This window comes from Chanos chanos, chromosome 6 (genome assembly GCF_902362185.1).
Source record: "Chanos chanos chromosome 6, fChaCha1.1, whole genome shotgun sequence".
NCBI lineage: Eukaryota > Metazoa > Chordata > Actinopteri > Gonorynchiformes > Chanidae > Chanos > Chanos chanos.
Window position 1 is genome coordinate 15,265,496 of NC_044500.1, and position 13,610 is coordinate 15,279,105.

Here is a 13,610-nt window from a genome sequence, read left to right on the forward strand (position 1 = left end):
GTCTTGTTCGAGGTTTAACAGAGGCGCTGGACAATTTTGCTGAACCTGGGGATGCAAACAAAATCATTTCAAATGGTTAACAAGTCAAATTGAAATGTGAACCACTGCAGTTGAGAAACGTATGGTATATATCATCCATTTAGCTGTCATTGAGAAGCTTTTATTTGACAAAAACCAAAATACTTATAATCTCAGTCTTTATGTGAAATACCTCTCTTTTTTTATTAATCATCAAAACATTGCTTGCTCTGTTTGAAATTTCCATACTGTCACTGTAAACTATACACTGTCCACTTCACATGTAAAGTTCTTTATTCAGTTGGCCAACACGACTTGTAGACATGCTACCATTCCGCATAATGTATTGGTTGATCTCTATGTGTCCATGTTCTTGAGACTACAACATACAACTTAACACTCTCAGGAAGCTTGAGTGTTTTTGAGTGTAAAACTGTAGCAATCTGATGAGTAAGCACAATTCTAAATAAATGTTTGAGACAGCACTTACTGTTCTTGTTCTTCAAAACAGCCTTACAGGATGCATGTTAGAGCACATAGCACAATATGGCTCATATTATATGTCCCTCTGTTACTGATGAAACGTGCATGTATATTTCACACACACACACACACACACACACACACACACACTAGCTTGGTATCCAGTCAATACTAGTCCCAAAAGTACTGCTGATGAATTCACATGCAAGAGCGAGGCAGTATTACCTCATATGGCTCAAAATAACACATGTCCCACTGTGGAAAGATCTGTCATGTCAGTTGCTAAAGAAAAGAAACCGTTTTCTATGCCTTGATCTAAACGAGTAAAATTAGAGTCGTTATAACACTGATAATTAAGACAGTCTATCATTACCGAGGTAAAGAAGGACTGTGTCGCCTTATATAAGTGGATGAGGCAAACCAAACCAAAGCTGACAATATACGTTGTAAGACAATATGTGCAGATATTAAGCTTGCCAACTCTTCATGAAGCACACTTAAGATGCTTTTGGACAGAGACAGAGACAGGGAAAGAGACAAAGAGAAGGAAAGTGAGAGAGGGACAATGACAACGCTGTCCATCAATTCACCTCCGTGAGCCACTTCTCCCAAACATAGAGGCGAATCCGCAGCAGTAATTAAACACAACACTTCCAAACAAGGTGCACTAACGGCAGTGACATATCCCAGTGCATCAGTACTCATTAAAAGCAGTTGCACTGAAAATGGATGTACGGCGACAAACAAGGCTCCCTGGAGACCTGAAGTGTCTCCTCTCAGTGTTACCCTTGCTGCCAGACACTTCATTTACTGCAGAGTGAAACATATTACAGCTCTCCACTGTGCTTTAGTAAATAATCTTTTTCCATTTTGTTGAGAATCTGGTGAGTCATATTCCCCCTGAAATGAAACAGTCATACTCTAGTGGGATCTATAAGATTTGACTATATTTGTGCCATCAAAGCTAGTTAAGTGGGAACTAACTATGAATAATATCACAGTGCTGAGACGTGGTTATTTTGCCGGTATATGTTTGTTGATGTTTTCCTTTAATGTTATTATATGAAAACCTCACAGTAACATAGCGAAGAGGAAGCTTGGTGATAAAACGAATCATTACATTTTGAGAGCCTGACTCATAATGACTCCCTAGGGTATGCAGTTGATGTTACAAAATAAAAAAACAGGTCTAATAATTGATGGGCTAATTACAAACCAAATTAAAAAAAAAAAAGTGTGTGCGTGCGTGTGTGTCGGGGGGGGGGGGGGCAACACCAGTCATATTATTACCCATAGCACAGCCTTTAGGACAAGGTGTCATTTTCCTCAGTGTGCAGCTGCATTGAGAAATGTAACCAGAGGGAAACCAACCCAACAACTATCAGCAGCTGAGAGAAGGCTTCCTGTCTAGGTACAGACTCACAACAATCTGTCTGTGCTTCAGTGCACTGCTGATAAGCTACGGTTGACACAGTACATACGACGTGTTTCTTTTTTGACAAACAAAAGGTGATGTCGTTGTATGATGTAGATATAGTGTGGACGTTTCTTATACTAAGCACCACAAAGTTGTTATTACCATTAGTGGTGATCTAACTGTAACACTGTGAAGATGTGGAAAAAGGCTCTCACATTGCTATAATAAATCTATCTTCAAACAAAAATAGAAAATACAAATTGCTCAACATGGTAAAAAAAAACACAGAGAGGCTTGTGACACAATGACTAAACATGTCACAAGGAACCAAAAAAAAAAAACCCCCAGAAATGAAAAAATAAACAAAACGTAATTGGAATCGTCATCAATAAGTATCACTGCCCACAACCGATTTTTGAAAGAGTTATTTTTAGGTCTGTAACTACAGCTTAAAAAAAAAAAGAAAAAAGGAAAAAAGAAATCTGATGTCTGACGACTACCAATGTGCAGTTGCAATACCATATCTGACAGCTTGGTGGCAGAGTTCTGCTAGGTCTTTGTGTACAACAGTTTGTTTATCTCCAAAGTACTCAGTTGGAACAGCACAGCTGACCCTTTACACACAACCTGAGTGAGTGACTGGAGTCAGCAGTTTACACCGCAACAAGTGTTCGACGCAACCTCACCCTCGACAATGTTGACTCCTCTCGACGTGTAGACAAACATATTAATGGTCACTACCAAAATCACCTTGGATCCTTTTTGTCTTATTCAGAAGGCACCCATGGTAATTGTGCAATGTCCCTTGCTTTGACGGGACAAGGTAATGGGAGGACACATGCCTACTGGCCTCATTTAACCAACCATTTCAGCTTAATGGGGTTTGATCCAGTATGTCTCTCTCACTAACACAGTTATCTGTTTAATTCACATATGGTCTGAATCATGCAATCAGTAAACAGTACCAGGAAATTGCCCATACTGCTCTTAATAGATCAATCCAATTTTACTGATATATGACAATTCTCCAAAGTCTCCACTGCTCCCCTTTTATGAGTTTGTAATGTTCCCGGCCTCTGAGGAGTTATATCTTATCTCTGCAGGCAATGCTGCTGATAGCGCAGATGGATAACAATATTTTTCTTTCTCTTCCTGTGGCTTAGAAAACAACCGTCTAACATACCAAACAACCTATACAAACATACAGTGTGTACATACTGGACTAACCTGATTTGTGTTCTCCATACTGTTTACAACGTAATACAAAAGCATTAGTTGGGATCTTAGACAGCAGTGATCTCATTAATATGACTGCCATATGACTTGCTCCCTCTCAGATTTGGATCCATCCATTTTCCATTACTTTTAAACAAACAATTGATTTCTCTATTTACCACAGAAAACTAAGTGTGATTCTGACATCCAGGTTGTGTGTGAGCTTCAAAAAAACAAAACAAACAAAAAAAAAACCCACGAAGCTACTATACTCTCTGTTGCTGGTCAACAAAATATTTTTTTCTTGAGACAGACATTAACACTTCTGTGGCTCTTAACTGATTCGTGTGCAGAAAAGCATGAACCACGAATCATCCTGGTCACGTAACAAATTGTTAAAACAATGTGAAAATGCTGAATAATACTCAAAACCCCATTTCACACAAGCTGATAGCAAATGAAGCAAATGAACCCCATGATTGTTTTCTTGCAAAAGTCGCATACTCAAAAAAAAAAAAAAAGATCAGAAGTACAAATAAAAATATATGTATTTAAAAATTAAAGGTATTTGCTTTTATTGAAGCTCTCATGTATTGATCCATCATCTTTAGAGCAACGTGGGACACGTCCATTGTTTTAAAATATAAGACATGAGTCAGGTAATGAACCTGTGGAATTACCCCACAAATGCATCTTTTTTTTTTTTTTGTCGTCAAATGAATGATTTGTACATTTCATTCTAAGCTGGAAGGCCATACAGCATTCCCGCACAATACTGTAAAAACACAATGCATCCCTTGGAAACAATTCCTCAACAGCACTTGATCATCTTTGCAGAGAGCACCATGTCATCTATCGTCTGCAAATAGTTAATAGAACCAAGTCGTTTCTGACTTGGTTTTTTTTGTTTGTTTGTTTGTCTGTTTCATATTCCTTTTTTATGGTACAATCATGTAAAAAAAAAAAAAAAAAAGTCAATAATTCCAAAGAAGGCCCAATCTGGACAATCCGTTTGATAAATTATGACAGGAAGCATCTGAGAACAAATGTGATCTGAGGTTTTATGGTGTGTGAGGAACTGAAGCAGTCTCTCTCTCTCAAGCTCAGTGAAGCACACATGCTCATCAGAAAAAGTGAGGGACAGTCTACAGTAGTAGGAGATTGTAGTGTTGTTGGGAACATGTCATTTTCCCAAGTGCCCTTTAAAAAAAAACAAACAAAAAAAACCAAAAGAAAAAACAACAAATGGAGAAAGCAAAAAGAAGAATCTCTGAGATACACAAAGGGTCATAGGTTCATACGCAGGTGTTCTGGTCGTTTGGATAGCACTGGGTAGGCCTGCTGTTTGAACTGGCCCATGGTAGAGCCTGCTGGCTGCCGGATGGGCAGCGGAGCAGTGGCCTCACCACTGGCTGTAATGTCCATCTGATCCATGGGGGAGACCTCCATGGCCAGCTCTGTGGGGGACTGGAGAGAAGATGATCCAGGCATGGTAGGTCCTCGTGGCCAGCAATCTCCAGCAAACTTCACCGGACTGTACAGCAACAGAGAACGGAGCAAAATATTTCAGACAAAGCTACACAAAGCAATGAAGCATTTTAAGCATCTAATCTAAGCAGCCGCAAGTAAGCGAAGAAAACTCTGAATGCAGATTAGAGATGCTTTTGCTCTGGTACTGGATAAGTTGGGATACCTGACTGGCGTTCTTGGGCTCCCTAAAAACCGTCTAGGTGAGCGGATTTTTGGCTCAAATGAGAACTTCTCCTTGACGTTTTCCAACACAGATGGGGCAACATAGGTAAAACCCTGCAAAAAAAAAAAAAAAAAAAAAAATCAAAGGACAAAATAAGGAAAAGCTTCTACATAAAATATCAGAGAGCTAAACAAAGCCCATGCTTGACTGTATATCAGATTTCTTACCAGGAAGACCTGATTAGCACTTTCACTGAGAGTAGAGTCATCAGGACTGTCAACAGGAGTCTGGCTGGTGAACTTGGAGTCAAATTGGCTCACATCATCAGCAGATTGCTGTGGGTTCAAGAGCATAGGTCATGATATTGGATCAAATCTAAACCTCTCCTGAGAACAGCCAAGCAGGAAACCAGAGAACACTCACCAAGAAAGGCTTAAACGGCGGCTCCACTTTCCTCGCAAGGAGATCGTCCCAATTTATGTGGCGGAAAAATGGATGAGTCTGAGAAAGAGAGAGAGAGGTGGTCATGTTTTCTCTACATAAAAAAAATGATCTTTCAGCATTAGCGGTCCACCACAAAAGTATTGTATTTCTTTAAATGCATAACTCATAATTGTCCATAACTCATAACTAAATCCAGAACTAACCTGCACCTCTGTGGCATCCCCTGGTCCAGCTCCTAGCCGAGATGAGGCACTTCTTTTCAGCAACTAAACAAATCAGAATGAAAGATGTTACCGGTATTAAATAAAAAATAAATAAATAAATAAATAACAATTATAAAAGGCTAGGGCATTTTTATATCCCGTAGCAACACCTCACCCTTTTAAGCAGGTCTCTGGCTTCTTGTGTGAGGTAGGGGGGAAGATTAAGTTTGCATTTCAAAATTTTGTCAATGGTTTTCTTCCGGTTTTCTCCGGTGAAAGGTGGCTAAAAAAAAAAAGTATCATCTAGTCAGTGACACAATTAATCCTCGTTTAAAACGAAACTGTCGCGCGGCAAATAAAACCATTACAGTCTAAAATTCAAAATGGGAGAGATATTTGGCTCATCCAACCAGTCCATTGTCTGAGAGACCTAGAGGATTGGCAAGAGAATTTGCACTTACTGCCCCTGTTAGCATGTCATACATCAGGGCTCCCAGGCTCCACCAGTCAACGGCCCGATTGTGTCCACTTCTCATCAGGATCTCTGGAGCCCTGCAGTAATAGCAACAGACTGAGTTATCAGGGACAATGTAATGCATAATTCATAACACATGGAAGCCTAAATCAGGGTACAGATGGTAATTACATAACATATGTTCATTCATAAAAAAAAAACAACTGACTTACATATACTCAATGGTGCCACAGAACGTGTGAGTAACTGTGCCATCATGGATAGATTCCTTACAAAGACCAAAGTCAGTCAATTTTACATGACCTATTAAGAAAAAACAAGGGATGAAAGATGATGATTGTAATTAGTTTTCTGCGCATCAAAGCTGTTTCAACAAAGTCGATGTTGCGCTGACAAATTACCCTGGTTATTTAGCATGATGTTCTCTGGTTTCAGGTCCCTGTAGATGATGCCTTTCTGGTGCAGGTGTCCAAGGGCCATAGAGATCTCTGCCAAGTAAAAGCTGCAAGTAAAACAGCCTTTAGCATCATTTATTTAACATCTACAGTGATCTTGTCTGGCAAAGTGTGCTTTAATTAAATTATTAGTTGCAGTGAAACAATTAGTCCTTAAAAGCTTTTATTACACATATTCGCCAATAAAAAAAACAAAACAAAACAAAACACAACGATATTCGACATTAGCTACAATGCCATTAGTTACAATGTCATTAATTTTGAACTTATTCAGGTCTCTGCATGCAACAGCCGTGTAAATTAAGGTGAGGATTTTAGACAGCATAGAAATAGCTTCTAAAGTCCGTTCTTACCAGGCTGTGTCCTCCATGAAAATTCCCTCCCTTTCCAATTGCATGAAAAGCTCCCCACCTGAAAATTACAACACTGTGGTTATTGGTTTATTTAAATGTCCAGGGACCAAAATAAATAAATAAACAACTAAATAACCGAGCTGTATGATTTCAAGAGAAAACTATATCTAACAACCCCATCTAATGAATTACGTATGTATGTATTTAATCTAATTTACCTAACAAGTAAAGAAAAGGATTCAGAGAAGCCATGCTGTTGCATATTAATGAGCTGAGACAAGACATACTTCCTAGCAACACTATGGTGACAGGAAGAGACAGCAAAGCATGAGGAGTCATCCATCTTTTAGAAACAAAGCTTGCACTTGATTCACTGACCACTTAGGTATTCAAGGATGAGGTAAAGCTTGCCGCCGGTCTGAAAGGCGTAGATGAGATCGACGATGAAAGGATGCTTCACTTCCTCAAGGATGTTCCGTTCTGCCTTGGTGTGAGCTGTGTCCTTTGCATTCCGCACAATCATAGCCTGGAGGTATACAATGGAGATACGTTTTTATGTCTATTTCCAAAAAGTTATATTTCAGCCATATTTTATGATCATATTTAATCAATTTACTTCACTATTCAGTTATAAAGAAAATCTTAATGGGTACCTTCTTTAAGACTTTCATAGCAAATATCTTTCCTGATCCGGCTCCAGTGACTTTTCGCACCTGGAAAACCTATCAAAATATTTTAATATTAAAATTTGCATACAATAACAAAAAATGCAGTCAGAATGTGTCAGTGCATTAAGAGACAACCATATATACTTTGTAACTGTGTACCAATTTGTGAAAAACCAATAAGTTGTGGATCCTTTGTGGCATGTATTCAAACAATACCTTTCCATAGCCCCCTTTTCCCAAAACCCGCAGCAGCTCAAAGCACTCTGGGCGTATGCTCTCTGTTCCTTGATTGACATTGTCTTCGGATATCTCAATCTTCTCGCAGTCATCCATGTTACTGAAAAACATTCATCACAAAAAAGCGGTTGTTACTCTTAACACCAATAGTATATTTCACCACCGACTAGAATATGCGTTAAAATCTTATTCAACCTTGTAACACAGTATCATCTACAACAGCATCATGCCATACTGATGGAAATAGCGTCAGTGATTCCAAATTAGATCTACTACTGGAGGAGTGTATATAAATATAGAGACTTCTGCCAGTCTTTCCTCATTGTTTTAATCATAATATACTCACATATGACTCAATGCATGAAGCAAAAGAGTACTTACAATTCAAAGCCACTGCACTGATCCATGAGATCATTGATCTGGGCCTGGAAAGCCAGAATAGTAAAACGACAATTTAGGTATACAAATCCAATTACACTTAACACCTAACGGTTGCATTGTACAAGACAAGGAAAGCTCTACTGCAAATTGTTGAAAGATTGTACTATGGAACAAGCTAATACGATATTACTATAAGGGTGGGAGCACATGGTAATGAAATGTGAGAATGCTTACACTCATAACATCGGCCACTGGGTTAACAATTCAGCTTCTTGGTTTCATTTGATATGGGTTGTAACAAGTGGTGGAACAACTAACGCTAACAAAGCTCTTACTGCACTGACAAACTTGAGAAATTGCCAGTGTCTTTATTCAACATACATCTCGATCATTTCACAGATGGTCTGTCATAATCCCACGCGCTGGGACACCAACTGCACATGTCAAAATTCCGATTCGCTGCTAGGGTTCCAAAATAAAATTTGCTTGTCAGCTAACATTTACTACCGTGCTAGCTTGCAAGCGAAACCACTAGACTCGCCACTTGGCAAGTCAACAAAGATCCCTTACTAGCAAACTATCGCCGCACGCTTTATATTGAAGATTTGCTAGTTAGCTGGCAACAAAACAAGTTAAAACAATGGTAACTAGTGTCAAACACAAAGTTTGTATACTTCATAATGAATACACATTTGATTCACGAGCTAGCTAGCTAGCTAAACGGTGCGCGTTGACAAAACCGGGGCCTAACATTTCCATTGGCATTTAACCAAAGCAGGACAGGCCTGACGGCTAATAAGCTAGCAACACAGATAGATGGACCACTAACACAACAAAACATCTCAAATTGATTACCTCTTCGAGGTCATCATCAGAAACATTTTCCTCTGGCTGGTCCAAATCAATGTCAAATACACCAGCCATGTTTACTTCGCTGGAGTAGCTCGCTTTAATACGCAATTGTGGTTAGCGCTTCCCGCCTCATGGACATGAACACATCGCCGCCATGTCCGGCTACGGTGAAGCATGCGCAGTGCGGACAAAACACAACGTAATGAGAATGAGGATTACTGTGATATTTGGCAGGCCGTTGTGTAAACTACTATTCCGTTTCATGTCTGAGTAATACGTCTCTAATTCTTATGAAATTCACCATAGAGAAAACAGTGATTCAAGTTCTTTCAAAGTGTTTTATAACTTTGATAAACAAAAGTTGTCTTGTTTAATAATTGTTTAAAGATTGTTTTCTTCGGAATTATTTTTGTATTCGCCTCACCGGTTTGTATAGTTTAAGTTAACTTCTTAATGTCATCCTGTGACGTGATTTCTTGCTTGAGAGGTATGTGCAAACTGCAACTTTCTGTATTCGTATTAACACTATTTGTGCAGTCGAATTGCTTCACTGAAGTTATGAGAGCAAATGTGAGTGTAGCACAATGATAATGGGGTCATATTGCAAGCAGTTACGAAACAATCAGCTTTCCTGGTATCTGAAACTGGACATAATCCATTTCATGGCAAGCTTTTCAATAAAATCAGTATAAAGTTTTATGGAACTTATACTGAATGTATGAAGTTTGATCACATGCGCCCCTAGTGGTACTTTACATGAACTCTACCATGTTAATCAAATGTCAATGTTGTTCAAATGATCAAAAACAAAACAAAACAAACAACAAAAAAACTCAAAAATTGATAGTCAAATGCCATTGTCATTTTTTTTTGTTTCAGGGCAAATCAATGAAAACAGGACTATTTACGTCTCAATAAATACATTACATCAAAGTCGTATGAAGAATGAAAATATCATTGAAAATCGCTCTAAACATTGCATAATCGAGTATTTTTGTTGTTCCTGTCAGCAGATTTTCCAATGCAAATCAGTTTATTGAAATAGCTCCTCGACGTTCACTTTAAAAAATGGAATTAGGTCTTAGAACGCCAGTGCTGGGGGCAAATGCGTGAACGGATTTTCCCGAGCCCAACTAGAACCACTGACCCAGGAGCAGGGAGTCAGACACTAAGAAAGAGATTTAACGGCTTACATTCATAGACTAATGGTCAGTGCATTGAGACTTGGGAGAGATGTTTACCTGCAGCACTGTTTGTTGTTTTATGTGGAAAATGTAGGTTCACGCATGTGTTGTCTAGTCATTTGTAAATTTTAGGTCGAAAGAAAAAAAAACCCGTCTGCTAAGCTGTGTTTAAATCGACCACCTGGGACAAATATGATGCTTATCTGGCAACCCCGTCTGACTGGCAGGGATAATAATTGCTACACGGTAGAGAGGGTTTTCAGAGACATGGCAACAAAGTACTCCCTAGTCAGGCACAGGAAGCGGTAAATTTGTTTAGTCAAGTTGCTTCGCTTTCAAAACGGTGAACTAAAATCTAGAAATATTCTCTTCAGTGACTGATACTTTTCACACGTTAGCTTTTAACAGTAACACTAAAAAGAGAAAACATAAGATGAGAGAGGTGTATGGATAGAAGTTGGTAACTGGGAGTAGAAGATGATGGCAAGTCAACGGTGTTTCAAATAGCATTTGACACCCACTATTTGCGTACCTAACATCAGTTATATTTAGAGGGATTTAACATCCGAATTATCTCAGCACGAACCTTTGTTAAAATTCCGACCGACTATAATATTTTATAGAGCTGAGCCAGACAATTAGCCTAGTTATTTAGCATTAGTCGACAGGTACAACGGAAACAAACTGTGCCTGGTAACACATTTGTTACTAAAGTATAACCATGTCAGTCGTAGCAGTACAGTTAGGACAGTGTGGCAATCAGATTGGCCAACAGTTGTTCAGTGTCATCAACAGCGATTCGAATGGAGCTAATCGAAAAACGTACAAGGAATGCAGCGATGAGCGATTTTTCTATGAGAATTCAAAGGGAGGTAATGTAGTATTTTTCCTTTCCCATACATGAATGCTGCCTAAGAACAGCATGAGTTTACGTATATGACAACAATGGCAACAACAATTCACTGCACTACACCTCTCATGAGGATGACTGTGGAAAAGGTTTTTTAGACATTATGATGTATTTGTTATTTCAGATCTTGTGGCTCGATCAGTGTTATTTGATATGGAGCCTAAAGTGATCTCACAGGCCATTACAAAGGCCTCCAAGTCTGGGAAATGGAAGTATGGAGAAACAGCGCACTTCTGTCAGAAACAGGGCTCTGGAAACAACTGGGCCAATGGGTAAGGGATTTAGTATAAGTTTGTTTACAAACGGATTTGTTTTAGGTTCAAGTTGTATGATTGACATGTGTCATTTTTACTGGCTTGCTCACAGGTTCAGTGTTCATGGCCCCCGACACGAAGAGGTTATGACAGATCTAGTGCGAAGAGAAGTTGAACGTTGTGATCGCCTGGCAGGGATTCTACCGATGATGAGTGTGGCAGGAGGCACAGGATCAGGGATGGGTACATATGTCACACAATGTATACGTGACATGTACCCCAACTCTTTCATTTTTAATCATCTTACCTGGCCCTATTGCACTGGAGAGGTGATATGTTTTTGTATACTATCTCTCAGAGTGTACTATCTATTCGTTCATACCTTTGAATGTGCTTTGTATTAATTTCTTACACTGTTCTTCGTCATTTGCTTTGAAGGTTATAGTCCAGAACTACAACTCAGTCCTCACGCTTTCTCACCTTTACCAACTGTCTGACGCCATTCTGGTGCATGAAAATGACACGGTTCACAAGATCTGTGCCCAGCTAATGAACATCAAACACATCTCCATCAGTGATGTTAATAAGGTGATCGCTCATCAGTTGGGGAGTGTGCTTCAGCCAGCCTTTACTGAACACTCTCTCAGCAGTTACAGTAGAGACCCCATAGGTAAAACTGCAGCCTTCTCACCGTAGCAGAAACACAAATGATTTAAAGTTTAAATAAAATATGAATAATTAATGCTCCCCTGCTCTGAACGTTCATAAGCTCAGGCGATTTTAGACAACTTTTGTTCCTTCTGCTCGTGACAAATATTTGTTGTTTTTTTTTCTCTCTCTCTGAACTCGTAGGTGAGTTATTGTGTAGCCTGGTCTGCCATCCTGAGTTTAAACTGCTGAGCTTGTGCAACATTCCTCAGATGTGCAGCTCATCTCTGGCTTACAGTGCTTTCAAATGGCCCGGCTTGCTCAAACATTTACGGCAGATGCTCATCGCCAACGCAAAGATGGAAGAAGGTGGGTTTGTCAACACGCACAGCACTGCGAAACAGTTTGAAAAAGCTGCCTCGTAGCAGTTACCCAGCATGCTGTTTTGTGTAGCGGTGGTGTAAGGGAACGGGCGGATAGACTGAGATGGAGATGGGCATTTCTGCTGTCTCTGATGTGTACCCATGCTTCAGATCCGCTTAAAGGACACTTTATCATCTCACAGGTATTGACTGGAAAGTGTGCGTGCCATCTGTGGACAAGTCTGCTGGTGAGATGGCAAGAAATAAGAGGCATGTGGGCTTCAACACGTCTCTGGCCAATCTCCTGATACTACGGGGAAAAGATGTCTCCACTGCAGATACAGGCAAGTTGTTCTCTGTTTTCATAGCAACGTTTAGTAATTACAAGAGCAGTTGTGAATAATACCTTTGAACTATTATTCAAATCAGTTGCCATATCCTGCTATTGTGAGTTGATAAATAAGCATCAAGATGCTTGATGAAAGTATTTCACCATTATTTGTCCTTAAATCTTCCGGGGAGGGGGGGTGTTAAGGAGATAAGGGGGTTAAAAAAAGTTTTCCTTTAACCTGACGTCAGATGTACTGATTTGGAAAGATAATCTGATATATTTTTTTTTACTTTAAACAAACTAGATTAGGCAGTGTAAGCTAACGGTGTCTACTACCCTTCCACCACCTAGCACTGTATTCAATACTGGATTGAAATAAATACTTAATGAATCTCTCACGCAACAGGTGCTTTTAAGGACTCTGGAATGTATGCACCGTGGCTCCCAGCTGGTGGCACTTTCAGCGCGTGGAATACCTCAGTACCATTTAACGGCTATGAGAAGTCTGCCACCATAGTCAGCAATAGCCAGTCACTTCTGAGGCCTTTGGACAATATCGTTAAGAAAGCTTGGAATATGTTTGCATCCAGGTAATTTACACAGCACATAAAATACAGCAGCAGTTTTTAATGTAATTCACCTTTAGTTTTTTTATTATTCTTTTTCATCTTAAGACATAACGTTTTCTTGATCTCACAGGGCTTACATTCACCAGTACACAAAGTTTGGTGTCTCAGAAGAAGACTTTTTGGACTGCTTCACAACCTTGGAACAGATCATCTCCAGCTACACACACCCATAGACGAATTCTTATTTGTATGCACTGTATCAGTGAATGAATCACTCACATTTTCATGTGTCTCGATTAGCGGTTGCCTGTGACTGAATCATAGAAGCTGCTAAAGGCAGACTGAGTAATCAACCATATTTAAATACATGTGGGCGAAATTATTGGTTGATTTATGGCTTTACAAAGCAAATGTAAAATTAATATGTACATTAATATGTTTATAGAAAGCATATGTTA

The 13,610-nt window shown here is 39.3% G+C and overlaps 2 protein-coding genes across 4 annotated transcripts; one reads left to right on the top strand and one right to left on the bottom strand.

Moving 5' to 3' along the window:
• Positions 1-3,711: 3,711 nt before the first annotated feature.
• Positions 3,712-9,040, bottom strand: rps6kb1b (ribosomal protein S6 kinase b, polypeptide 1b). 3 transcript variants are annotated; one of them, XM_030776453.1, is made up of 15 exons: positions 8,898-9,040; positions 8,043-8,086; positions 7,641-7,761; positions 7,410-7,478; positions 7,135-7,282; positions 6,757-6,814; positions 6,350-6,450; positions 6,161-6,251; positions 5,935-6,025; positions 5,649-5,756; positions 5,480-5,536; positions 5,250-5,327; positions 5,054-5,161; positions 4,827-4,939; positions 3,712-4,667 (listed from the first exon to the last, which is right to left on the bottom strand). In XM_030776453.1, the coding sequence occupies exons 1-15, from the start codon at positions 8,964-8,966 to the stop codon at positions 4,421-4,423; spliced, it is 1,503 nt and encodes a 500-aa protein (XP_030632313.1). In that variant the 5' UTR covers positions 8,967-9,040; the 3' UTR covers positions 3,712-4,420. The 3 variants fall into 3 exon arrangements, with proteins under 3 accessions (XP_030632313.1, XP_030632312.1, XP_030632314.1); XM_030776452.1 differs by having other exon boundaries at positions 5,474-5,536; XM_030776454.1 differs by lacking the exons at positions 7,410-7,478; positions 7,641-7,761; positions 8,043-8,086 and having other exon boundaries at positions 5,474-5,536.
• A 1,759-nt stretch (positions 9,041-10,799) lies between these two features.
• tubd1 (tubulin, delta 1) lies at positions 10,800-13,394 on the top strand. Its single transcript, XM_030778619.1, has 8 exons — positions 10,800-10,950; positions 11,113-11,260; positions 11,355-11,571; positions 11,681-11,912; positions 12,095-12,259; positions 12,456-12,596; positions 12,990-13,173; positions 13,283-13,394. The coding sequence occupies exons 1-8, from the start codon at positions 10,800-10,802 to the stop codon at positions 13,383-13,385; spliced, it is 1,341 nt and encodes a 446-aa protein (XP_030634479.1). The 3' UTR covers positions 13,386-13,394.
• Positions 13,395-13,610: the final 216 nt, after the last annotated feature.

Coding starts and splice junctions, on each gene's coding strand:
- rps6kb1b (XM_030776452.1), bottom strand. CDS start 8,966: ATGGCTGGTGTATTTGACATTGATTTGGACCAGCCAGAGGAAAATGTT. Junction 6,026..6,160: donor TGTGGCACCATTGAGTATAT/GTAAGTCAGTTG, acceptor CTATTACTGCAG/GGCTCCAGAGATCCTGATGA. Junction 5,537..5,648: donor CCAGAGACCTGCTTAAAAGG/GTGAGGTGTTGC, acceptor TGATTTGTTTAG/TTGCTGAAAAGAAGTGCCTC.
- tubd1 (XM_030778619.1), top strand. CDS start 10,800: ATGTCAGTCGTAGCAGTACAGTTAGGACAGTGTGGCAATCAGATTGGC. Junction 10,951..11,112: donor CTATGAGAATTCAAAGGGAG/GTAATGTAGTAT, acceptor TTGTTATTTCAG/ATCTTGTGGCTCGATCAGTG. Junction 11,913..12,094: donor TTACAGTAGAGACCCCATAG/GTAAAACTGCAG, acceptor CTGAACTCGTAG/GTGAGTTATTGTGTAGCCTG.